Consider the following 24581-nt stretch of genomic DNA (forward strand, 5'->3'; position numbering starts at 1 on the left):
CTGTAAAAAAGAATAGTTGAGAATACTTGAAATTTCAAGGCAACAGTCTGCATTAATAATTTTATGTTTTGCCAACGATGTGCCCATGATAATCCAAACTATGATAACACTGTTATCTTTATTAAGAATTCTTAATTAAGTCAATTTTCAATTCCTCATTCTGCCAACATAGATTTCTCTTTTTGCTGAACAGTGGCATTCACAGTAGTACAAAAAGGCAATTGAGGTTATCACAATTTTTTGGGGGGCTTTTTTCACCTTTATTTGGATAGGACAGTGTAGAGACAGGAAATGAGCAGGAGAGAGATCAGGAAATGACCTCAGGTCAGAATCAAACCCAGGCCCCCGGATTTATGGTATGGCACCTTATCCACCTGAGCCACGACAACATGAGCTTCAACCGGAGAGAGAACCACATTGCCCAGCCCTTGCATTTGGGAGAGGAAACCACGTGTCTTGGTCATTCAGAGCATGCGCTGAATAAACACCTGTGACAATTATGTATTTTCAATTCAGATTATTCACTATTGTATATTTACACATCATTGAGGTGCACCCTATCAGTTTGATGTGGATTTTTCTTGATGTGGATAATTCTAAAAAATAGAATTATCCTTTGTTCAAGTAATTCCATATTCACAATTGAATGGACAAGAAAATATGAATAATTATTAACGAACAGAAAAATCCACATCAAACTGATAGGGTGCACCTCAATGATGTGTAAATATGCAATAGTGAATAATCTGAATTGAAAATACATAATTGCCACAGGTGTTTAATCAGCACATGCTCTTAATGACCAAGACACGGGGTTTCCTCTCCCAAATGCAAGGGCTGGGCAATGTGATTCTCTCTCCAGTTGAAGACCATGTTGTCGTGGCTCAGGTGGATAAGGCGCCATACCATAAGTCCAGGGACCCGGGTTCGATTCCGACCTGAGGTCATTTCCTGATGTCTCTCTCTCCCGCTCATTTCCTGTCTCTACACTGTCCTATCCAAATAAAGGTAAAAAAAAAAGCCCCCCCAAAAATTGTGAGAACCTCAATTGCCTTTTTGTACTACTGTGAATGCCACTGTTCAGCAAAAAGAGAAATCTATGTTGGCAGAATGAGGAATTGAAAATTGACTTAATTAAGAATTCTTAATAAAGATAACAGTGTTATCATAGTTTGGATTATCATCGGCATACATCGTTGGCAAAACATAAAATTATTAATGCAGACTGTTGCCTTGAAATTTCAAGTATTCTCGACTATTCTTTTTTTACAGTGTGCAAAGTTGATGGTGCATCACTATCTTTCCAGGTTTTAATAATGCGGTGGACAGTTCTTAACCCAATTCCAATTATTTCAGAAATCTCCTTAGTTGTTTTCTTTGCTTGATCCAGGCCAATAATTTGATCTTCTGAAACACAGTAGCATCTTTTCTGTGTCCATGGAATACATCTTCCGAGATGGCTGTTTAAGAAATGAGAAGCTACTCACTGCATCAGTTATTTGTCTGTTACAATGAAGCCTGCCCATGGCCCATCTCGTCACTTTCAGTGGAATTATGCAAATATAAAAACAAGATTATTCCAATTTAAATAGTTTAAAAACTATTTCACAGAAACCAATGACAAAGACAAAATAATTTTCGAATAGCTTCATTTTATTTTTTAGCCATTTTACTTCATTCACAAATACATGTTAATATATAATAAACCGAACATTAATTTCACAAATAGAATAAAGATCAAACCCAAAAATAGAAAACAAAAAGTATCACATTCATAAAGAAAACATTCAGTGCATAATAGGTAGCTTTAATGTGGTGAATGGTTAGTGGCCTTTCAGAGACTTGGACATCATTAAACTTTGTGCAAATCTGCTCGAAACCCATCACAGAATTCAGTCATCATGAAGATGACAATGATGACAATGACAATGAAGGTCAACATGATTAGATGGGTCCCTGGCTTCCTGACTTGTTGTCCAGGATCTTGATGAGCGTCTTCACCCACTGGTCAGTGGGCTTGGCACACACATTCTTTCCCTTCTTGGTTTTGAACCTGTAGTCAAAAAAAAAAAAATCAGTATCAACAAAACTGATAATTATACGCCAAACTCTCTCAAGCATGTGATCAAAGATTTATGTCGAGCTCTGTGTGACGAGTAAAGTGACAATTCCGGATCGTCATGAACCAGTTAAAGACATACTGCAATAACCTGCTAAAACATAAATCCAAACTTAATTAGGGCTTTCTAAAGGTATCAACACCAAACTAGAGGTGTGCTGATGGATCAGGAAAAGGAAATGCAATAAAGTGGCACTGTTGGAAGTAATAAAGCACTCTGTCTTGTGCAGTTAGAGGAAAATAATCAACTATAGGGTGGCGTGATTGATTACGGAGTTACTGTTATAACATCACGTTGTAACCCAAAGTGTTTTATTTCTCTTATGCCATATTAATTCACCAATGATTACTGTAAAATAAATCATGAAATTAATATTAATAATGGATTTTACATGTTTTAACTAATATCACATGGCAGGGGGAGTCTGAGTTCTCTGTATAACTCTGTGAGGTTATTTTGTACTTTTTACACATTCCGCATCTTCTTTCAGTCGGAATGTACACACGACCGGCCATTTCTTCTCACAATAAAAAAACAAAACAACCCCCCCCCCAAAAAAAAAAACAACAAAACCAAACAAAATAAACCAACAACTCTGAGATTGCATTATTTTTCCCATAATTCAATTTTCTGTTGCTCTCTCTCTCTCTCTCTCTCTCTCTCTCTCTCTCAACCCATCTCTCACAGTCTCTTTCTCATCTCTGTCTGCCTCTCTCTGTCTCTCTTTTTCTTTGTCTGTCTCTCTATCACTCTGTATCTTTCTTTTTCTATCACAGAAAATGTCAATAATAATAATAATAATAATAGTAATAATAATAGTAATAATAATAATAATAATCACACTTACAGCACGGCCTGTTTAGTGCACTGCGGGCTGGTCAGGCTGTAGCTAACCACCATTTTAGCTTTCAGTGGACGTTGGTTGTAGGAGTAGCAGCAGGCTGTTGCCGTAGGGTTGTAACGTAGCCCTGTGAAATACCACACAATACCACAGTTGAGCCCAAACACTTCACACAATTCTACACAAAGTTAATTTCTAATAATTAATTCTACTGACTGTCGATGTGCCAGGCTTATATAACACACCGACTCATATTTAAACCCTGGTGTAATAAAGTCAAATAGTTCACCTTCAGTGAGTGTGATTGCACTCAGTAGCACCACCACCACGGCGGACAGGAGGATCAAACGGCAGGCCGACATCTTGCTTTCTTGCTCGAGCTCTTCGGCTGAATCAAACCCAAAGGATTAAAGAAGATGAACACCTGAGATCTCACTGCCTTGTGGGCCATTAGAGAGTCTGATGTCCTTTTATACACATCAGACCTTCAAGGGAAAGCCCCAGGCAAAGGAAGGCTTTTTGGTGTTCACCCACTGGATGACATCAACTATGAACGGAGGTTTTTTTACTTCTCTTTTTTTGCCAGAGTCAACATGTTGTGACTCTAAAAAAAAAAAACAGTGAACGGAGGCGGAAGCAGGGAAAGTCACACGACACGTGGTTCCAAAATACCAAGTCTTTAATATTATTTTTTGATCATTATTATATTGGTTTTAAGCAAATACATTCAATTAACTATCATAGCTAAAGAACAGGGTAGATCTATAAAGTGGCGGGGGGGGGGGGGGGGGGGGGGTTGAGCCTGGGTGGCAGGTACAATGTGCTAGCCAGTCGCTGGAAATGTTTGCGTTTGAGCCGCAGAACCGTCATAGGAGGTGAATAATTATCAAGGTTCAATCACCAATAAAGAGGAACAATAGCAAGTCATAACTTCATGACAATAAGGCATGTATACCCTAGTCACATTATTTATATAGGACTTTTAACCACAGACATTGTCGCAAAGCGACTTTACAGAAAATTAAAGGCTTTAAACATGACCAAATTTTATCCCTAATTTATCCCCAATGAGCAAGCCTGAGGCGATGGTGGCAAGGAAAAACTCCCTCAGGTGACATGAGGAAGAAACCTTGAGAGGAACCAGACTCAGAAGGGAATCCATCCTCATCTGGGTGATAACAGATAGCATGATGAGAAATAATTTGCTTCTATAACTGTGTCCTATATAGTCACAAAGTTCAACGGTGTAACCAAGAAATTTATTCTAGTTTTAACATGAAGTCTGTTTTGTTGAAGTTATAAACTGTTCATTGATGGAGACAGGCTTGCTCATTGGGGATAGATTAGGGATAAAATTAGCTCATGTTTTAAGTCGTTCAAATTCTGGAAACCTGCTTTGCGACAATGCTTATTGTTAAAAGCGCTATAGAAATAAACTTGATTTGACTTGAGTGTAAAACTGTTCATGGCAACTGCAGTCCTAAAGTTGTCATGGTGATTATAGTCCTCAGCCATAATAGCAAATCTGTAAATGTCCAGAGCTATCTTCCAAGTGTGACTTTCGACTGTCCGTATGGGGCCGTCCTCCACAGGAGCAATATGATGAGACTCCAGCCAGATGTAGGGCATCAGGATGGATCAGGTGGGTCCAAGGAGCAGAAGAATCAGCATCTTACTGGTGTCTCAGGATCGACATGTAACTCACCAGAGAGGGACAGACAGAGGGAGGAGATGGGAGAGGGGGGCAGATTATTAGATACGCCTGGTGTCAACTAATGAGTAAGAACGGTATACATTCTGCACTGAGTACAAGCAGGGACTCTGGCAAGACTAACTATGACAGCATAATTAAAGTCATGAAGGAACCCCGAGACATAAAGCAGCCAGCCACTACACCGTCAACAAACCCAAGTGAACATGTGAGTGTGTGTGTGTGTGTGTGTGTGTGTGTGTAGGCGGACAGCATCCATACATCCCAGTTTACCAGAAAACTGTATGCCTAAGGATCCTCCAGATCTACTCCTTGACCTAATAAAAAAAAACTATTAACAAAAGGCTTGACTAAACAGATATGTTTTCAGCCTAGCTTTAAATGCTGAGACTGTGTCTGAGTCTCGAACACTACTTGGAAGGCTGTTCCATAACTCTGGGGCTTTGTACGAAAAGGCTCTGCCCCCGATGTAGCCTTCACTATACGAGGTACCAACAGATAGCCTGCACCTTTTGATTCAAGTAGGCGTGGCGGGTCAGAAAAGGCCAGAAGTTCGCTAAGGTACTGTGGTGCAAGACCAGTCAGTGCTTTAAAGGTCAATAGTCATATTTTTTAATCAGTGTGAAATTTGATTGGGAACCAAATTATTCAAATTTTGATGAATTGACTCAAGCAGCCTGCAAGAATTTTATTGAAGACATTATTACAGAGAAAACCATTAAGGTTATGTTATAAATGTTTTATTGATTTGACCATGTAGGAAACAGATTTATATACTTTTTAAATTTTGCTTTTTGATTCTCTGGGATTAATCCACAACGTGTATCCTGTGTGTGAATGTTTTGTTGAGATAAAAAGCATCCCATGGTTTACAATTCCGGAGATTACTGAAGTAAGCGAGCAACAATATACAAAAAATGTGACCACCATGGGTCGTGTTTGACCTTACTTTTAACCAAAACTAGTTGGCGTGGGCAAACATGGCATACTCAGGTCTCCTGCCAGCGGAAAAGAAAAGGAAAACCTGCTTAGTGAGTGCGATTGCAAGATAGGGCGAGGTTATTGCTGTGATGTGTCATTTTTCTGGACAGATAACCAAATCATTCTAGCTAGCGCTTAGCTATCGTAGCCTTAGAATCAGTGGCGGCTGGTAGTCTTTCAAACAGGGGAGGCTGGTTGGTTACGATATTTCCAGATTTTAAAAGAAAAAAGAAAAAACATCAATTTTGCCCATACTCTTGCCTCTGATCTGGCTGATTGTTGGCAGGGTCACAAACTGTGAAATAACAGGTTCTTTTGGCCCATTAGCCTACTGTCCAATATACATGATGGTGATGTTGGGGGGGTATATTTTAACATTTTATATTTTAAAATTGTGGCATGTTGTTTAAAAATTGATCATTATTGAAAGCAGCTCTTTGTCAGGAACCTCAGTAGTAACAGCAGAGTGTTCTGGAATAGGCACAAGCACTGACCTTGGGGAGCCAAACATAGAGCTGGGTGCCACACATTTCATTCAATGACACTTTCCCTATATTTTATTTATTTTGACTGAGAAATGTTTTATTGACAATTTTGATAACCCTTCACTTTTAATCCAGGTCTGTAGTGTGAAATGTTCTCGGCTGTGTTTTTGTTTAAAAATGTTTTCCAAATTGTAGCTGTGTTTAATTCATATCCAGAAAAATATATATTCCAATATAATATACTCAGCATAAACATTTTAAATAGATTCTATATTTTTGGTCCATCCATGACATATTACTAAAGTAGCCTATTTACTGTTGTTGATGTGGGTCACTTGCTGTTAGCCAATTCACTTTCTCGTACCAGGAGAGCTGAAAGGAACGAGTATTATTCCTTACCTTTTTCAGCAAGTCAATTTGAGGCGTTGGTCTACCCTGCTCTTTAATTTTAATTTTTTTCCTTGAAAGGAAGACTGGCAAATGGCTTCCCCAAAATTAAATCAGCAATGCTTGGCATCCGTGCGCAGCTTTCTTGCTAGCTGACTAGCCCCCTCAAGTTCAAGTTCAGTCACTCAAATAAACGACATTTCTGGAACTAAGATAGCAAACTTGACAACACTATATTTACATTTTATTTACAATGAAAATATATACAAACTAAAAAAGCTGGTAGAAACCGTATGTAATGAATGAAATCGAAATGTAAGCTGATCTCTTACAATACACCACAGCACTTGCGAATCCGCATGGGACTGAACTGAGATTCACCGCTGCCTGTCTATAGTTGAAATGAGCTGTCAATCAAAGAAAATATCCGGCCGCTTTCACCAATCACCAGTCTCCTCGCGGAAACTGCCATGTCCCTCCCACTGTGAGGCTCGGAGTCCGTGGGTGGGCATTTTCGCAGTATTTGTCCAATAACCGTCTTGCATTTTGAGATTGAAAAGCGCAGAGCTCCCAAATGCCATTGAAGTCCACTGAGGCTGGGAGTCCGTGAGACTCCGTGGGCGGGCGGTTTCACAGTATTTGTCCAATAATCGTCTTGCATTTTGATATTGAAAGCGCATAGCTCCCAAATGCCATTGAAGTGCACTGAGGCTGGGCTGCATCGCGCTGTCACGAGGGGGAAAAACTCACGCACACATTAGGCGAACTGGGGAAAGTTATAACGGAATGATTTCGCACTGTAGTTGGGTTGAGCACATATATTTCTATGATTCTGGATCTGAAATAGCAATGTTATAACTTATAACATTGCTATTTCAGATCCAGAATTTTTAGAGGAGGCTGAGCCTCCCTCGTTGTCTTAGAGCAATCGCCCGTGCTTAGAATGTATGGGCTGGACTCCACGTTAGCAAGTGTGGAGTTACACACCGAATGTTTTGATCTTACAGAGAAACAAACGATAGAACAAAAGCAGCAACCAAGAAAAGATATAAATATTTGTCTTTTGTTTCACAGATCTACTCGCGAATGTCGACCACAAATTACATTCCTGTGACTCAAAACTCTCTGAGGTCGATGCAGAGTCACAATGTTTTCCGCACGTCCCCATCTTGGTGTGACGCAGTTCCATAGTTATGCTAATTAGTTAAAGCTCTTCCCTCATGTTCGGCTGTTTCCTGTTTCCATAGGGTTGTACTGTTTATCTCAGGAGGGAGGAAAATGGTCCCAAAATGGAGAAACGTGACCCTCAGGGCATCAAAATAATCACATCACATCTTGTCCTAATGATATTGTTCTTGTGAGACAGAGGAAAATGCCATGCACAATTAAAAAAAAAATTCAAATGACTTTGCAGTCAGCACCTTTAATACATTGTCAAAATTGTGTATTATTATTTATCCATCCATTATCTGTAGCCGCTTTATCCTGTTCTACAGGGTCGCAGGCAAGCTGGAGCCTATCCCAGCTGACTATGGAAGAGTGGCAGGGTACACCCTGGACAAGTCGCCAGGTCATCACAGGGCTGACACATAGACAACTATTCACACCTACAGTCAATTTAGAGCCACCAATTAGCCTAACCTGCATGCCTTTGGGAGGAACTGGAGCACCCGGAAGAAACCCACGCCGACAACATGCAAACTCCACACAGAAAGGCCCTCGTCAGCCGCTGGGCTCGAACCCAGGACCTTCTTGCTGTGAGGCGACAGTGCTAACCACTAAACCACCGTGCCACCTGTATTACTATTTAAATTTCTTAAATTAAAATTATTTATTTTTTAAAGAAGCCCTTTGTAATTATGGACTCATACAATCAGCAACATAGATTCCTGTGATTTGTGCTCAGCTCTCAGCCTTTATGTAACACCCCCACCTTGTGTTTCTTTTCAATTAATGGCACAATAAAATTACATTAAGTGAATCAATCAGGACTTCTCAAACTCCTCCTCCTCTTCTTTCTTTCTTTCTTTCTTTCTTTCTTTCTTTCTTTCTTTCTTTCTTTCTTTCACTGTATACATTCCACAAACCTCCTCAGAATATTTATTTATTCTTGGAACACAATCTAACTAAGTAAATATGATATTTATTTTGTAACGGTGTACAATATTACAGGCTACTTATTGGACTCATGGAGGGTTTTTTTTTTTTAATACCTGAACTTTCCACCCACTAAATACAAGTGAACGTAATAACGAGCTCTTGTATTCGAACCACTCCATAAAGTCGTCTCCAACTTCCCAAAGACTTTCAAAGACCGGGGTTAAGGTCAGGACTCTGTGGTGAGTGAAAATGATTCCTCATGCTCCCTGAACCACTCTTTCACTATTTGAGCCTGTGCCATTGGGAGAGAAAAAATCCATTGATGTGATAATAACCTGGTCATTCAGCACATTCAGGTCATCAGCTGACTTCATTTTATTGCCCCATAACATTGCAGAGCCTCAAACTGACCGACTGAATCAACCCCAGATCTTCACACCGCCTCCACAGGCTTGTACAGTGGACTCTATGCATGAAAAGCGCATCACTTCATGAGCTTCCCTTCTTACCCTGACACGCCCATCAGTCAGGATTAGGGTCAATCTGGACTCATCAGACCACATGACATTGTTCCATTGCTCCAGAGTCCAATCTTTATTCTGCCTAGCCTTTTCTTCCATTTATCCTCACTAACAAATGGTTTTCTTATGAACACACAGCTGTTTAGTCCCAATCCTGTGAGTTCATCACAGTGTGAGTGTGGAAATGCTCTTAATTTCACTATTAAACATAGCCATGAGTTCTACTGTCGAGTTTTTTTATGACTCGACTTCACCAAGTGTTTTAGTGATTTCTGATCACGGTCTGTCAGGAATTTTTTTCCAAATCGCATTTCTTCTGCAAAGTTGATGGTGCATCACTATCTTTCCAGGTTTTAATAATGCGGTGGACAGTTCTTAACCCAATTCCAATTATTTCAGAAATCTCCTTAGTTGTTTTCTTTGCTTGATCCAGGCCAATAATTTGATCTTCTGAAACACAGTAGCATCTTTTCTGTGGCCATGGAATACATCTTCCGAGATGGCTGTTTAAGAAATGAGAAGCTACTCACTGCATCAGTTATTTGTCTGTTACAATGAACCCTGCCCATGGCACATCTCGTCACTTTCAGTGGAATTATGCAAATATAAAAACAAGATTATTCCAACTTAAATAGTTTAAAAACTATTTCACATAAACCAATGACAAAGACAAAATAATTTTCGAATAGCTTCATTTTATTTTTTTAGCCATTTTACTTTATTCACAAATGCATGTTAATATATAATAAACTGAACATTAATTTGACAAATAGAATAAAGATCAAACCCAAAAATAGGAAACAAAAAGTATCACATTCATAAAGAAAACATTCAGTGCATAATAGGTAGCTTTAATGTGGTGAATGGTTAGTGGCCTTTCAGAGACTTGGACATCATTAAACTTTGTGCAAATCTGCTCGAAACCCATCACAGAATTCAGTCATCATGAAGATGACAATGATGACAATGACAATGAAGGTCAACATGATTAGATGGGTCCCTGGCTTCCTGACTTGTTGTCCAGGATCTTGATGAGCGTCTTCACCCACTGGTCAGTGGGCTTGGCACACACATCCTTTCCCTTCTTGGTTTTGAACCTGTAGTGAAAAAAACATCATTATCAACAAAACTGATAATTATATGCCAAACTCTCTCAAGCATGTGATCAAAGATTTATGTCGAGCTCTGTGTGACGAGTAAAGTGACAATTCCGGATAGTAATGAACCAGTTAAAGACATACTGTAATAACCTGCTAAAACATAAGTCCAAACTTAATTAGGGTTTTCTAAACGAATCAACACCAAACTAGAGGTGTGCTGATGGATCAGGAAAAGGAAATGCAATAAAGTGGCACTGTTGTAAGTAATAAAGCACTCTGTCTTGTGCAGTTAGAGGAAAATAATCAACTATAGGGTGGCGTGATTGATTACGGAGTTACTGCTATAACATCACATTGTAACCCAAAGTGTTTTATTTCTCATATGCCATATTAATTCACCAATGATTACTGTAAAATAAATCATGAAATTAATATTAATAATGGATTTTATATGTTTTAACTAATATCACATGGCAGGGGGAGTCTGAGTTCTCTGTATAACTCTGTGAGGCTATTTTGCACTTTTTACACATTCAGCATCTTCTTTCAGTCAGAATGTACACACGACCGGCCATTTCTTCTCACAATAAAAAAACAAAACAAACCCCCCCCCCCCCCCCCAAAAAAAAAAAAAAAAACAACAAAACCAAACAAAATAAACCAACAAATCTGAGATTGCATTATTTTCCCCATAATTCAATTTTCTGTTGCTCTCTCTCTCTCTCTCTCTCTCTCTCTCTCTCTCTCGGCCCATCACTCACAGTCTCTTTCTCATCTCTGTCTGCCTCTCTCTGTCTCTCTTTTTCTTTGTCTATCTCTCTATCACTCTTTATCTTTCTTTTTCTATCACAGAAAATGTCAATAATAATAATAATAATAATAATAATAATCACACTTACAGCACGGCCTGTTTAGTGCACTGCGGGCTGGTCAGGCTGTAGCTAACCACCATTTTAGCTTTCAGTGGACGTTGGTTGTAGGAGTAGCAGCAGGCTGTTGCCGTAGGGTTGTAACGTAGCCCTGTGAAATACCACACAATACCACAGTTGAGCCCAAACACTTCACACAATTCTACACAAAGTTAATTGCTAATAATTAATTCTACTGACTGTCGATGTGCCAGGCTTATATAACACACCGACTCATATTTAAACCCTGGTGTAATAAAGTCAAATAGTTCACCTTCAGTGAGTGTGATTGCACTCAGTAGCACCACCACCACGGCGGACAGGAGGATCAAACGGCAGGCCGACATCTTGCTTTCTTGCTCGAGCTCTTCGGCTGAATCAAACCCAAAGGATTAAAGAAGATGAACACCTGAGATCTCACTGCCTTGTGGTCCATTAGAGAGTCTGATGTCCTTTTATACACATCAGACCTTCAAGGGAAAGCCCCAGGCAAAGGAAGTGCTGAAAAATGTTTACAGGCTTATTCCCCCACTGGATGACATCTACTATGAACGGAGTTTTTTTTTACTTCTCTTTTTTTGCCAGAGTCAACATGTTGTGACTCTAAAAAAAAAAAAAAAACAGTGAACGGAGGTGGAGGCAGGGAAAGTCACACGACACGTGGTTCCAAAATACCAAGTCTTTAATATTATTTTTTGATCATTATTATATTGGTTTTAAGCAAATACATTCAATTAACTATCATAGCTAAAGAACAGGGTAGATCTATAAAGTGGCGGGGGGGGGGGGGGGGGGTGTTTGAGCCTGGGTGGCAGGTATTAGTCATACAATGTGCTAGCCAGTCGCTGGAAATGTTTGCGTTTGAGCCGCAGAACTGTCATAGGAGGTGAATAATTATCAAGATTCAATCACAAATAAAGAGGAACAATAGCAAGTCATAACATCATGACAATAAGGCATGTATACCCTAGTCACATTATTTGTATAGGACTTTTAACCACAGACATTGTCGCAAAGCGACTTTACAGAAAATTAAATGCTTTAAACATGACTAAATTTTATCCCTAATTTATCCCCAATGAGCAAGCCTGAGGTGATGGTGTCAAGGAAAAACTCCCTCAGGTGACATGAGGAAGAAACCTTGAGAGGAACCAGACTCAGAAGGGAACCCATCCTCATCTGGGTGATAACAGATAGCATGATGAGACATAATTTGCTTCTATAACTGTTAGTCACAAAGTTCAACTGTGTAACCAAGAAATTAATTCTAGTTTTAACATGAAGTCTGTTTTGTTGAAGTTATAAACTGTTCATTGATGGAGACCTGAGTGCAAACCTGTTCATGACAACTGCCGTCCTAAAGTTATCATGGTGATTATAGTCCTCAGGAATAAGTGCAAATCTGTAAGTGTCCAGAGCGACTTTCGACTGTTCGTATGGGGCCGTCTTCCACAGGAGCAATGTGATGAGACTCCAGCCAGATGTAGGGCATCAGGATGGATCAGGTGGGTCTGAGGAGCAGAAGAATCAGGATCTTACTGGTGTCTCAGGATCGACATGTAATGAGTACAAACGGTATACATTCTGCACTGAGTACAAGCAGGGACTCTGGCAAGACTAACTCATCTCATTATCTCTAGCCGCTTTATCCTTCTACAGGGTCGCAGGCAAGCTGGAGCTTATCCCAGCTGACTACGGGCGAAAGGCGGGGTACACCCTGGACAAGTCGCCAGGTCATCACAGGGCTAACACATAGACACAGACAACCATTCACACTCACATTCACACCTACGGTCAATTTAGAGTCACCAGTTAACCTAATCTGCATGTGGGGGACTTTGGACTGTGGGGGAAACCGGAGCACCCGGAGGAAACCCACGCGGACACGGGGAGAACATGCAAACTCCGCACAGAAAGGCCCTCGCCGGCCCCGGGGCTCGAACCCAGGACCTTCTTGCTGTGAGGCGACAGCGCTAACCACTACACCACCGTGCCGCCCGCAAGACTAACTATGACAGCATAATTAAAAGGGTGAGCCAGAAGGTAACACAGTCATGAAGGAACCCCGAGACATAAAGCAGCCAGCCACTACACCATCAACAAACCCAAGTGAACATGTGAGAGTGTGTGTGTGTGTGTGTGTGTGTGTGAGACAGCATCCATACATCCCTGTTTACCAGAAAACTCTATGCCTGAGGATCCTCCAGATCTACTCCTTGACCTAATAAAAAACTATTAACAAAAGGCTTGACTAAACAGATATGTTTTCAGCCTAGCTTTAAACACTGAGACTGTGTCTGAGTCTCAAACACTACTTGGAAGGCTGTTCCATAACTCTGGGGCTTTGTACGAAAAGGCTCTGCCCCCTGATGTAGCCTTCACTATATGAATTACCAACAGATAGCCTGCACCTTTTGATCCAAGCAGGCGTGGCGGATCAGAAAAGGCCAGAAGTTCACTCAGGTACTGTGGTGCAAGACCATTCAGTGCTTTAAAGGTCAATAGTCATATTTTATAATCAGTGTGAAATTTGATTGAGAGCCAATGCAGTGTGGATAAGACAGGGGTGATGAGGTCATATTTTCTAGTTCTAGTAAGGACTCTTGTTACTGCATTTTGAACTACCTGGAGCTTGTTTATGCACTTATTGGAACATCCAGACAGTAAAGCATTACAATACACCAATCTAGCAGTGACAAAAGCATGAACTAGTTTTCTGCATCATGTAGTGACATCAAATTATTTATCTTAGCAATATTTCTGAGATGAAAAAGCTATTCGGGTAATGTTATCAATATGAGTTTCAAATGAAAGACTGGAGTCAATGATTACACCGAGGTCTTTTACTGCTGCACGTGAAGAAACAGAAAGGCCATCCAGAGTTACTGTGTAATAAGGAAAACTTACTTCTAGCTGCATGTGGTCCTAGTCCAAGTACTTCTGTCTTGTCGGAGTTAAGCAGAAGGAAGTTAATAAGCATCCCGTGTCTAATATCCTTTACATATTCCTCAGTTCTTTTAAGCTGGTGTCTCTCATCTGGCTTTGCAGAAATATACAGTTGTATGTCATCAGCATAACTGAAAACTCATAACATGCTTAAGAATATCACCCAGAGGTAACATATATATAAAGGGAAAAAAAGCAATGGGCCTAAGACAGAACCTTATGGAACACCAAACTTTACCTTACTATGCATTTTAAAAAAATCACCATTTACATCAACAAATTGATAGGGATCAGTTAAATAAGAGCTGAGCCAAGACAGGGCTGTTCTCTTAACTTCCACAATATTTTTTAGTCTATCCAGGAGAATAGAATAATCAGTGGTGTCAAAGGCTGCACTAAGGTCAAGCAACACAAGCAGGGAGACACAGCCCTGATCAAATGCCAACAGTAAGTCATTTACTACTTTAACCAGTGCTGTCTCTGTGCTATGATAAGGTCTAAATCCTGACTGATACATTTCATGGATGTTATTCCTGTGTAGATATGAGCATATACATGCTGTGCCACAGCTTTTTCTAGGATCTTGAAGATAAAGGGGAGGTTTGATATTGGTGATGGAGGAAGAATGATAAAACTGATGGAGGAAGAATGACTAAACATTCTGCACTCAGCGCACTGAACAAGCTTAATGTGTGCCATGATGAATGGATTTACGTACCTTAATCGACGGTCTGCTTATATTAAGGCAGATCTGATGTGGATGGCCTCCGATTGCAGTCTTTGCATGAGAGGGGAAAAAACTTCCTGTCTTTGGCATTCTCTGAAAAAAAATTAAAATGGGGAAAAAGGGAAAGTGGAAGTACAATCAAAAATGAAAAAGATAGTGGAAAATTATTTGTAGAAAAGATAAAAATATTGTGTGTAAAAGTGTGTGTGTGTTACTTCATTATGTATCATAAGTTCAACCAGATCTTCAGGGTCCAGTGTTTTCTCAGTTTCTTTATCACAGGGCCTAATTTTCTCAGTGTCCTTGAGATTTTCAATTGAAACATCCAATTCCCTGCTCCCAGAACTCTGTTTCTATGGTGTTATATTTGTAATGTAGATGTTTTCTCTTTATAGCTTTAGAAAACAATCCTATAAAATCTAGGGTCTGATGTTTCAGGGAACAGTGGTTCTCGGGTTCTATGTTGTGTATATATCACCTCGGCCGTGTGTGTGTAGTTGATAAACAGTGGTGCCGTGGCAGTGATGTCTCTTCAGCACTGCCAATATCAGGGAAGTGGGGCGCTGTTCCTTCAGCACCACTGCGGAAGCGGGGTGAGGAGCACTTGCTGTGTTGTGCACCGTTGTCACAGTTACTATGGTGCTATATTTCCCGTGACCTACTGTATGTTTCTTGGGCCCTATATTTCTTTGGTGCTGTGTTTTCAGAGACCTATGCTTCTGGTGCTATGCTTTGAGGATGATCATTTTTGCAGGGTCTTCTGTTTACCCATCACATTAAAAAAACAAAACAAAACAGTCCTTGGTATCTTGGGCTCTATGTTCACAGGGTTCTATGTTTCAGTCTCACATTGCTTGAATCTCATGTTCAATACAATACTTATTTTGATATTTTATGTTCAGTCAGTTATTACTTCGCCCAGGATGGAGTCCACCAGGGGGGTGAGGTATTGTTATCGGTAGGGTTTGTTTGTTTGTTTGTTTGTTTGTTTGTTTTTTGTTAGTAACATTACGGTAAAACAGTTGGACCAATCTTCATTAAATTTTCAGGATAGATGGGCACTGGTCTCAAATAGAACCTCCAACATTTTGAGGGTCATCTGGTCAAGGACAAGGTCACCAAAGAGGTCAAAATCATTTTTTTTTTGCTATATCTTCCTTCTGGTTCTGATTCTATTTCTCTTTCTCATAAACACACATGATTCTGGTTCTGACTGTAATGCTCTCTTTCACAAACATACGATTGTTTTTATTGCATTGCTTGGCATTTGAACATTTCACATGATAATGACAGAAAAAAAAATATATATATATATATAATCAACCATTCAATTCAAAGCATTTTTAAGTTCACAACTTTATAAACTTTGCTTTGTGCGCAGGTGCGTTGTCATGTTTGGGATAGACCCTATAGTTCCAGTGAAGGGAAATCTTAATACAACAACAAACAAAGACTTTATAGACAATTCTGTGCTTCCACCTTTGTGGCAGTTTGGGGAAGAACCACATACCTTTGACCATATACAGTGGTGCTTGAAAGTTTGTGAACCCTTTAGAATTTTCTATATTTCTGCATAAATATGACTTAAAACATCATCAGATTTTCACACAAGTCCTAAAAGTAGATAAAGAGAACCCAGTTAAACAAATGAGACAAAAATATTATACTTGGTCATTTATTTATTGAGGAAAATGATCCAATATTACATATCTGTGAGTGGCAAAAGTATGTGAACCTTTGCTTTCAGTATCTGGTGTGACCTCGTTGTGTAGCAATAACTGCAACTAAACATTTGCGGTAACTGTTGATCAGTCCTGCACACCGGCTTGGAGGAATTTTAGCCCATTCCTCCGTGCGGAACAGCTTCAACTCTGGGATGTTGGTGGGTTTCCTCACATGAACTGCTCGCTTAAGGTCCTTCCACAACATTTCCATTGGATTAAGGTCAGGACTTTGACTTGGCCATTCCAAAACATTAACTTTATTCTTCTTTAACCATTCTTTGGTAGAACGACTTGTGTGCTTAGGGTCATTGTCTTGCTGCGTGACCCATCTTCTCTTGAGAATCAGTTCATGGACAGATGTCCTGACATTTTCCTTGAGAATTTGCTGGTATAATTCAGAATTCATTGTTCCATCAATGATGGCAAGCCGTCCTGGCTCAGATGCAGCAAAACAGGCCCAAACCATAATAATACCATCACCATGTTTCACAGATGGGATAAGGTTCTTATGCTGGAATGCAGTGTTTTCCTTTCTCCAAACATAACGTTTCTCATTTAAACCAAAAAGTTCTATTTTGGTCTCATCTGTTCACAAAACATTTTGCCAATAGCCTTCTGGCTTGTCCATGTGATCTTTAGCAAACTGCAGATGAGCAGCAATGTTCTTTTTGGAGAGTAGTGGCTTTCTCCTTGCAACCCTGTCATGCACACCATTGTTGTTCAGTGTTCTCCTGATGGTGGACTCATGAACATTAATATTAGCCAATGTGAGAGAGGCCTTCAGTTGCTTAGAAGTTACTCTGGGGTCCTTTGTGACCTTGCCGACTATTACACGCCTTGCTTTTGGAGTGATCTTTGTTGGTTGGCCACTCCTGGGGAGGGTAACAATGGTCTTGAATTTCCTCCATTTGTACACAATCTGTCTGACTGTGGATTGGTGGAGTCCAAACTCTTTAGAGATGGTTTTGTAACCTTTTCCAGCCTGATGAGCATCAACAACGCTTTTTCTGAGTTCTTCAGAAATCTCCTTTGTTCGTGCCATGATACACTTCCACAAACATGTGCTGTGAAGATCAGACTTTGATAGATCCCTGTTCTTTAAATAAAACAGGGTGCCCACTCACACCTGATTGTCATCCCATTGATTGAAAACACCTGACTCTAATTTCACCTTCAAATTAACTGCTAATCCTAGAGGTTCACATACTTTTGCCACTCACAGATATGTAATATTGGATCATTTTCCTCAATAAATAAATGACCAAGTATAATATTTTTGTCTCATTTGTTTAACTGGGTTCTCTTTATCTACTTTTAGGACTTGTGTGAAAATCTGATGATGTTTTTGGTCATATTTATGCAGAAATAGAGAAAATTCTAAAGGGTTCACAAACTTTCAAGCACCACTATACTACACCCCTGAGTGTACATAAGTGTATAATATTTTTAAAAAATCTTGCACTCTACCTATTTATCATAGGCATGATAATCTATGTGTTAGTCATCTGACATGATGCACAAATGAAAAAATTAAGCTTTCGTCAGAAAACATTATGACAAACATTGCTGAAGTTACTCTGATCCTGAGTTTCTCCAGCTTCAGTCTACAGCATGTACTGAGGCGAAAAATAACGCCCATTAGAGTCATTTATCTGGTTTTTGAAATTATGGTAATATAATGACTGTACACTCTATCCTCACATACCAGCTACTGAAAGCAAAACCATATATTAGCATTTCATCTGCTAGTCACCTGCTGTTTTCTTAGTCATTCACTTATTCAATGATTTCACTAATTTAATCATACCATGCTCAATGATTTTCTCTCGTTCAGTGATGCATATAAAATATGGCTTTATAAACTGGAAATGTATTCTTCTTCTTCTTCTTATTATTATTATTATTATTATTATTATTGGTGATTGTGGTATTATAACAGTTCTCTCCAATACATTGAGAGTAAAATTGTAAAACAACAACAACAAAAGCCTCAATACTTACATCAGGTTAAAATTCAACTTTCTGGCAAGAACAAATTGGTTTATTTTTCTACTATGTGGATGTGTTTCTTCCCTGAACTCCTGCCACCAACTTGGAAGCATCTCAAACATGTTCTGTGTGGAAAGCAAGTGCCATAAAAACCTAGCTTTTCAATCCAAAGTTGTAGTAGAAGAACTTGAGTGTCCTGCACAGAGTCCTGACTTCAACCCCATTGAACACCTTTTGGATGAAGTGGAACACTAACCGCCCGACCTCACTAATGCTCTTGTAGCCGAACGAACACAAATCCCCACAGCCACACTCCAAAATCTAGTAGAACTCCTTCCCAGAAGAGTGGAGCATAATTATTATAAGAGCAAATGAGGTATAAGTCCACATTAATGCCCACAATGTCCACATACAGCTAGCTACACATGGTTAAAATGGCTCTTGTGCAATATACCGACTTACTTATGCAATACTACCTGGGTAATACTGGTAATAATACCTGTGCAATACTTACACATGCAATACCACCTTTGTAATACACTTATGTTAACTATATATATCTGCAAATCTGTTAATTTATGCAAATTTGTTCATTTTTTTAATCTCTAAATTTGTAGTTTATTTCTTTTTTATATATATCATTTTTTGTATACTTAGTACTTTTGCACTACTCCTTCACTGCCTGATCTTTTTCTCTTTATATATTTTGCTGCTGTAAGAGTGTAATTTTCCCCTTGTGGGATAATAAAAGGCTCTCTTATCTTATCTTATCTTATCTTATCTTATCTTATCTTATCTTATCTTATCTTATCTTATCTTATCTTATCTTATCCCTTTAGCTATATAGTGTATTTATTACTGAAAAAAGACTGCAGATATTTGATTATATTTATATAACATTAATCAATATATAAGGTTTATGATATATGTCATTAGTAAAAGGTGTATGATTCACCATCATGACTTTTTTTTTTCGACTGAACATTTATTTTGGTAAAAGAAACACCCCATTAGTCTCAGATCCTCTTTTAGTAGTGCAAGCTGAGACAAAAGCAGACGTGTAGAATAGCAAAGGGGTTTAGAGTTTTTTCCCCAAGCGGTTTCGGTTGTTTCTGTGGAAGAAACAGCAACAGCGAAATTTAAAAAAAAAATCCACCCTTTAAAAATGTCATCCATGATCCAAAAGCACCTTCTGGAAAATTAGCATCGAGCACTGATTTACTGTTTGAAAAATTAACCTGATTCAATTTAAGGAAACATTAACACTCAGTTGCCAGTCTATTAGTTATATTGATTGGTATACTTGATAAACTTGTGTGCGTGTGTGTGTGTGTGTGTGTGTGTACACTGCCAGTCTTTTTGGACATTGTTATATTGCTATTTCTGATCAGAAGATTAGTTATTAATTTTCTCTAACCGCAGCTCTGACAGTAGTGCAGTCATTAATCACAGTTTTATATACATTAATGTGCTCATTCTTAAATACATTATCATTTCTATAATAACAGCTCAGTCGTAGGCATGTGAATGGCAGACGCTCCAAAATAAACAGATAAAAAAACGTGTGTAATTGTTAATGCGGTGATGTTTTCTGTCAGGAGATATTTATAGATGGATTCTCCAGTGTCAGTGCTTTCTAAACGTCAGAAGTAAAGAAGTAAATGTAAAACTTTGCATTTTCTGATATCTTCAAGACTTACGCTTTTTTTTGTGTTTTCTTGTTAACATGACAAGCTACATTGTTTCTTTTTTCTTCAAGGGGACAAATAAGAGATGCTGGTGAGGTGTTTATAGCTTCTATAATGTAAGTGGAACAGGAAGTTGTTTCATGGACATTCCACAACATGAGCTCTAACCCTAAGAGGGTAAAAAGTATGAGATGTCATTCTTTATTCAATAATATACTGCAATACTGGACAATTGCTGTGGTATAAGAAGGGGGAAAAAAAAACTTTGCGTCACCTTAAAAAGCTTTAAATGTACTTTACGTGAGAGGATTTCTTATGAGGCCATTGCTAAAATTCAGACAAAAACTTCTGAGGTACTGATACTGACATACACTTAGTAGTAAAATACTTCTGTAAATTTAGTAAACTATTCCAGAGGTGGGAAGTCACAAAGTGCAAATACTTTGATAGTTTCAGGTATCTATCCTTTGTCTGAGTATTTATTTTTCTGACAACTTTTTATTTTACTCCTTACAGTTTAACACAAATATCTGTCCTTTCAACTCCTTATATTTTCAAATCAGGCTCATGACTTTAGTTTTAATGCATTTGAGGGGAATTGTCCTTTTTTTAAATTTTGTATTATTGCACATCTTGGGGAAGCCTTGGCCAAATGGTTAGAAAAACAGCTTGGGGACCAAAAGGTCATTGGTTCGATTCCCTGGACCAGCAGGACTGGCTAAAGTGGCCTTGAGCAAGGCACCTAAATCCCAACTGCTCCTATAAGAGTGGTGGTGTACTTTATGTCTGATTAGCCAAAGCAAAACTGACGACACGATTATCAGTTCGGGCAAGAACCCGGCCATAACATAAAACATTACACATCTTCCCAACATCAAGACTGATTTCAAAGTAAACATCTGGGACAATAACACATAGACAGCTCTGCCATGAACTGGAAGCTGATGGATCACTGTCTACAGTTCAGATCACCGTAGACTAAGAGGCTGCTATCCAAGAAATAACCCCCTGCTCCAAAACTGACAACTTTAATCTTAACTAAAGTTTGAAGCTGACCACACGGACAAAGAAAAAGCCTTCTGGAGGAAAGCTGTATGGTCAGATGAGACAAAGATTGAGTTGTTTGGGCACAATGACCACCATGTACAGAGGGACACTGTAGCAACTGGTGGTGGTGGTAGGATCATCATGCTCTGGAGCTGTTTTGCTGCCAGTGGAACTGGTTCATTGCACAAAGTGGATGGAATAATGAAGAAGGAGGACGACCTCAGAATTCTTCAGCATAAACCATCAGAAACTTGAACACAACTTGGGACTTGGAAGTTACAACAGGACAATGAACCCAAACATGCATCAGAGCTGGTTGTGGAGGATAAAGCAGGCGAACATTAAGCTGAAAACAAGTCCTGACTTCAACCCTGTGGAAGATATATGGACCGTGCTTAGAAGTTGAGTCCATGCCAAGAAAAAAATTTAATTGAACTCTACCAATTCTACCATGAAGAGTCATGAAATATCCAACCAGAATTCTGCCAGAAGCTTCTTCATGGTAAACAAAAATGTTTGGTCAAGGTGAATCTTGCAAAGAGACATTTTACCCAAATATTAGGTGTGCTGTATGTATAATTTTGACCCTGTGTCAATTTCAGAAAACCCAAAGAAAATTAAAACTTGTGCACAAAATTCTAGTGTGTTTTTAATTAAAGCTGTACAATCATTCTGCCACAGAAAAAGAACAGTTCAAAGAAATGACTGAAAGCCCAAATATTGCCATGACATTCATGTCACTGTATGTAAACTTCTGACCACAACTGTACCGTGGGGTTGTCAGTTAGCATTCTGTACATAGCTAATCAATATCGACTGCACGTTCAAGTCACAAAGTACTTGGAAATTAAAAACGTGTAGTGGAGCAGATTATATATCCATCCATTACCTGTAGCCACTTATCCTGTCCTACAGGGTCGCAGGCAAGCTGGAGCCTATCCCAGCTGACTATGGGCGAAAGGCGGGGTACACCCTGGACAAGTCGCCAGGTCATCACAGGGCTGACACATAGACACAGACAACCATTCACACTCACATTCACACCTACGGTCAATTTAGAGTCACCAGTTAACCTAACCTGCATGTCTTTGGACTGTGGGGGAAACCGGAGCACCCGGAGGAAACCCACGCGGACACGGGGAGAACATGCAAACTCCGCACAGAAAGGCCCCCATCGCCCACTGGGCTTGAACCCAGAACCTTCTTGCTGTGAGGTGACAGCGCTAACCACTACACCGCCATGTCGCCCTCAGATTATATATGGTATAGTTAATAATTAATTTAAGAAAGCGTGAGTTTGGCTCCTTACTCATGCACACACCGACCTACAATTATAATATAATATAATATAATATAATATAATATAATATAATATAATATAATATAATATAATATAATATAATATAATATAATATAATAAGCAGCAAAGTTTGTTTGTTTGTTTGTTTGTTTGTCTTGAGCTAACGTCGCCATTTCTCGACGGATGTTCACCAAATTTGGCAAGTAGGTCTGGGGATGACCCAAAATTTTGCAGATATAAGCAAAATTCATGTACGGGCCCCAGGGAGGTCCCTGGGGGGCACAACATCCACTCACCCCCTCCCTCAATGCCTTTCACATTACATTTTTCAACACAAACTCTTGACAGATCTTCACTAAACTTGGCACGTAGGTACAGGAGATAACCACAATGTGGCAGAACTCAGAAATTCCACATTTGGGACCCCCTGGGGCCCAATTATACAGTTAGGGTTACCTGGTAACCATGAGAGTTTGACTCCATACTCACATCTGTATTGCAGCATGCCTTGCCAGATGGCAAGAGGTACCATTTTTACATTGGTCTTTGGTATGACCCAACTGTGAGTAGAACTCATGATCTCCCAGCCAAGAGGCGGACACTCTAACCACTAGGCCAGCTTGCAGTCCATTAAATAGTGGATTTAATTTTTTAATCTGCGCGAAATTTGAAGCCTTTTTAAATTAAATTTATCCTGGGCTCTGCACAGACTTTTATTTGGTTTTGCGGCCTGCAAACACTGTCATAAAAACAGTAGACTGAGTCGAATTACTCTCTAATAAAGACAGACGATTTTCACTCTTGTGCTTTTGGGAAAAAATAGAACGCAAATTGAATCTCTCTCTCTCTCTTTGTTAAACCCAGTAGGTGTGTTCGTATCCAAGATAACTCCAGTTTAACGCAATTGTTAGACTCAAAATGTTGGCTCCAAACCCAAACGCTGCTCCAGTGTGTGATGCTGGAGATTACAAAACTTTCCCACATGATTTTTTAGTAGCAGCCAGATAATTTTTTCCCTTTTAACTGGAAAACTATTGAGTGACAATTCACTTAGTCATGGTAATAACATTCCATGTAACATAAACACATTACAAAATGTGTGTGATCACTGAAATGTTAAAATTTTCTCGAAGGAGATGTTTATTATTTAACTTTTACAGAAAGACTCTCCAGTGTCAGAAACTTTAACACTCCAAGGTAAAGCTGTAGCTTAACGTTTTCCATCATTTTTACAACCAAATAGTTTCGACTTTTTTTTATGACAAGTGCATTTTTTTTTTTTTTTTGCAAGAGAGAAAAGAGAGACTGCTCAGCGAACGGATCTTTATAGTTGCTATGATGTAAGCGAGAACAGAAACCTACTTCAGTAATGGACATTCCAAAACATTAAATGAAACTATAAATGGATAAAAAAAGTGACGTCCTTTAATAAAACCATTTTCAAATTTTTGGCAACCTGCTGTGGTGTAAGAGGAGTAAAACACATCAGGACATGTTGTGATGGGAAAATGAGAAACATCCAGGTGTTAACAATAACTCTGCTTCATCACAATCTGTTGTTGATTGTTTTCTTCTCACAGCATGATGATAAAATCTCGTCACATTATATACCACTGACATTATACAATATTTTTAAATTAATAATTACATTCTGCCAAATTTTTACATGTAGATTTGGAGCACATGTCATCTTCCCCTGATTTGACTCTGATTCTCTCTCACTCACACACACACACACACACACACACACACACACACACTATTTTCCCCATTCTGTGGTAAATTCCACAATACATGAGGCAGGAAAGCACCCACCAGCCCTCTGTGAACACATACACACACAGGGATGAGTGGATTTAAACATGCAAATTGTTTATATAACAAAAGAACATTTAAAACCAGATAATGTGAAGAAAGCTAGTGCTGAACTACTTTACCTGGGAAGGAAACCAAAAGGAAGAAGATGGCATTTATGGTTAAACTAGGAACCACAAGATGGGCGATTT

General features: G+C 39.1%; 2 protein-coding genes across 2 annotated transcripts; both read right to left on the reverse strand.

Annotated features, from left to right (window-relative positions):
- Positions 1 to 1786: 1786 nt before the first annotated feature.
- Positions 1787 to 3397, reverse strand: LOC132890275 (C-C motif chemokine 3-like). Its single transcript, XM_060927087.1, has 3 exons — positions 3251 to 3397; positions 2968 to 3088; positions 1787 to 2053 (listed from the first exon to the last, which is right to left on the reverse strand). Exons 1-3 carry the CDS (start codon positions 3321 to 3323, stop codon positions 1945 to 1947), a joined length of 303 nt encoding a protein of 100 aa, XP_060783070.1. The 5' UTR covers positions 3324 to 3397; the 3' UTR covers positions 1787 to 1944.
- A 6424-nt stretch (positions 3398 to 9821) lies between these two features.
- LOC132890276 (C-C motif chemokine 3-like) lies at positions 9822 to 11627 on the reverse strand. Its single transcript, XM_060927089.1, has 3 exons — positions 11429 to 11627; positions 11146 to 11266; positions 9822 to 10243 (listed from the first exon to the last, which is right to left on the reverse strand). Exons 1-3 carry the CDS (start codon positions 11499 to 11501, stop codon positions 10135 to 10137), a joined length of 303 nt encoding a protein of 100 aa, XP_060783072.1. The 5' UTR covers positions 11502 to 11627; the 3' UTR covers positions 9822 to 10134.
- Positions 11628 to 24581: the final 12954 nt, after the last annotated feature.

This window comes from Neoarius graeffei, chromosome 8 (assembly GCF_027579695.1).
Source record: "Neoarius graeffei isolate fNeoGra1 chromosome 8, fNeoGra1.pri, whole genome shotgun sequence".
Lineage (NCBI taxonomy): Eukaryota > Metazoa > Chordata > Actinopteri > Siluriformes > Ariidae > Neoarius > Neoarius graeffei.

What these genes read in the sequence shown, in the direction of transcription:
- LOC132890275 (XM_060927087.1), bottom strand. Translation starts at nt 3,323, where the DNA reads ATGTCGGCCTGCCGTTTGATCCTCCTGTCCGCCGTGGTGGTGGTGCTA. An exon ending in TGCAATCACACTCACTGAAG is followed by an intron (nt 3,089 to 3,250) that starts GTGAACTATTTG and finishes GGTATTTCACAG; the next exon opens with GGCTACGTTACAACCCTACG. An exon ending in TGCACTAAACAGGCCGTGCT is followed by an intron (nt 2,054 to 2,967) that starts GTAAGTGTGATT and finishes TTTTGACTACAG; the next exon opens with GTTCAAAACCAAGAAGGGAA.
- LOC132890276 (XM_060927089.1), bottom strand. Translation starts at nt 11,501, where the DNA reads ATGTCGGCCTGCCGTTTGATCCTCCTGTCCGCCGTGGTGGTGGTGCTA. An exon ending in TGCAATCACACTCACTGAAG is followed by an intron (nt 11,267 to 11,428) that starts GTGAACTATTTG and finishes GGTATTTCACAG; the next exon opens with GGCTACGTTACAACCCTACG. An exon ending in TGCACTAAACAGGCCGTGCT is followed by an intron (nt 10,244 to 11,145) that starts GTAAGTGTGATT and finishes TTTTCACTACAG; the next exon opens with GTTCAAAACCAAGAAGGGAA.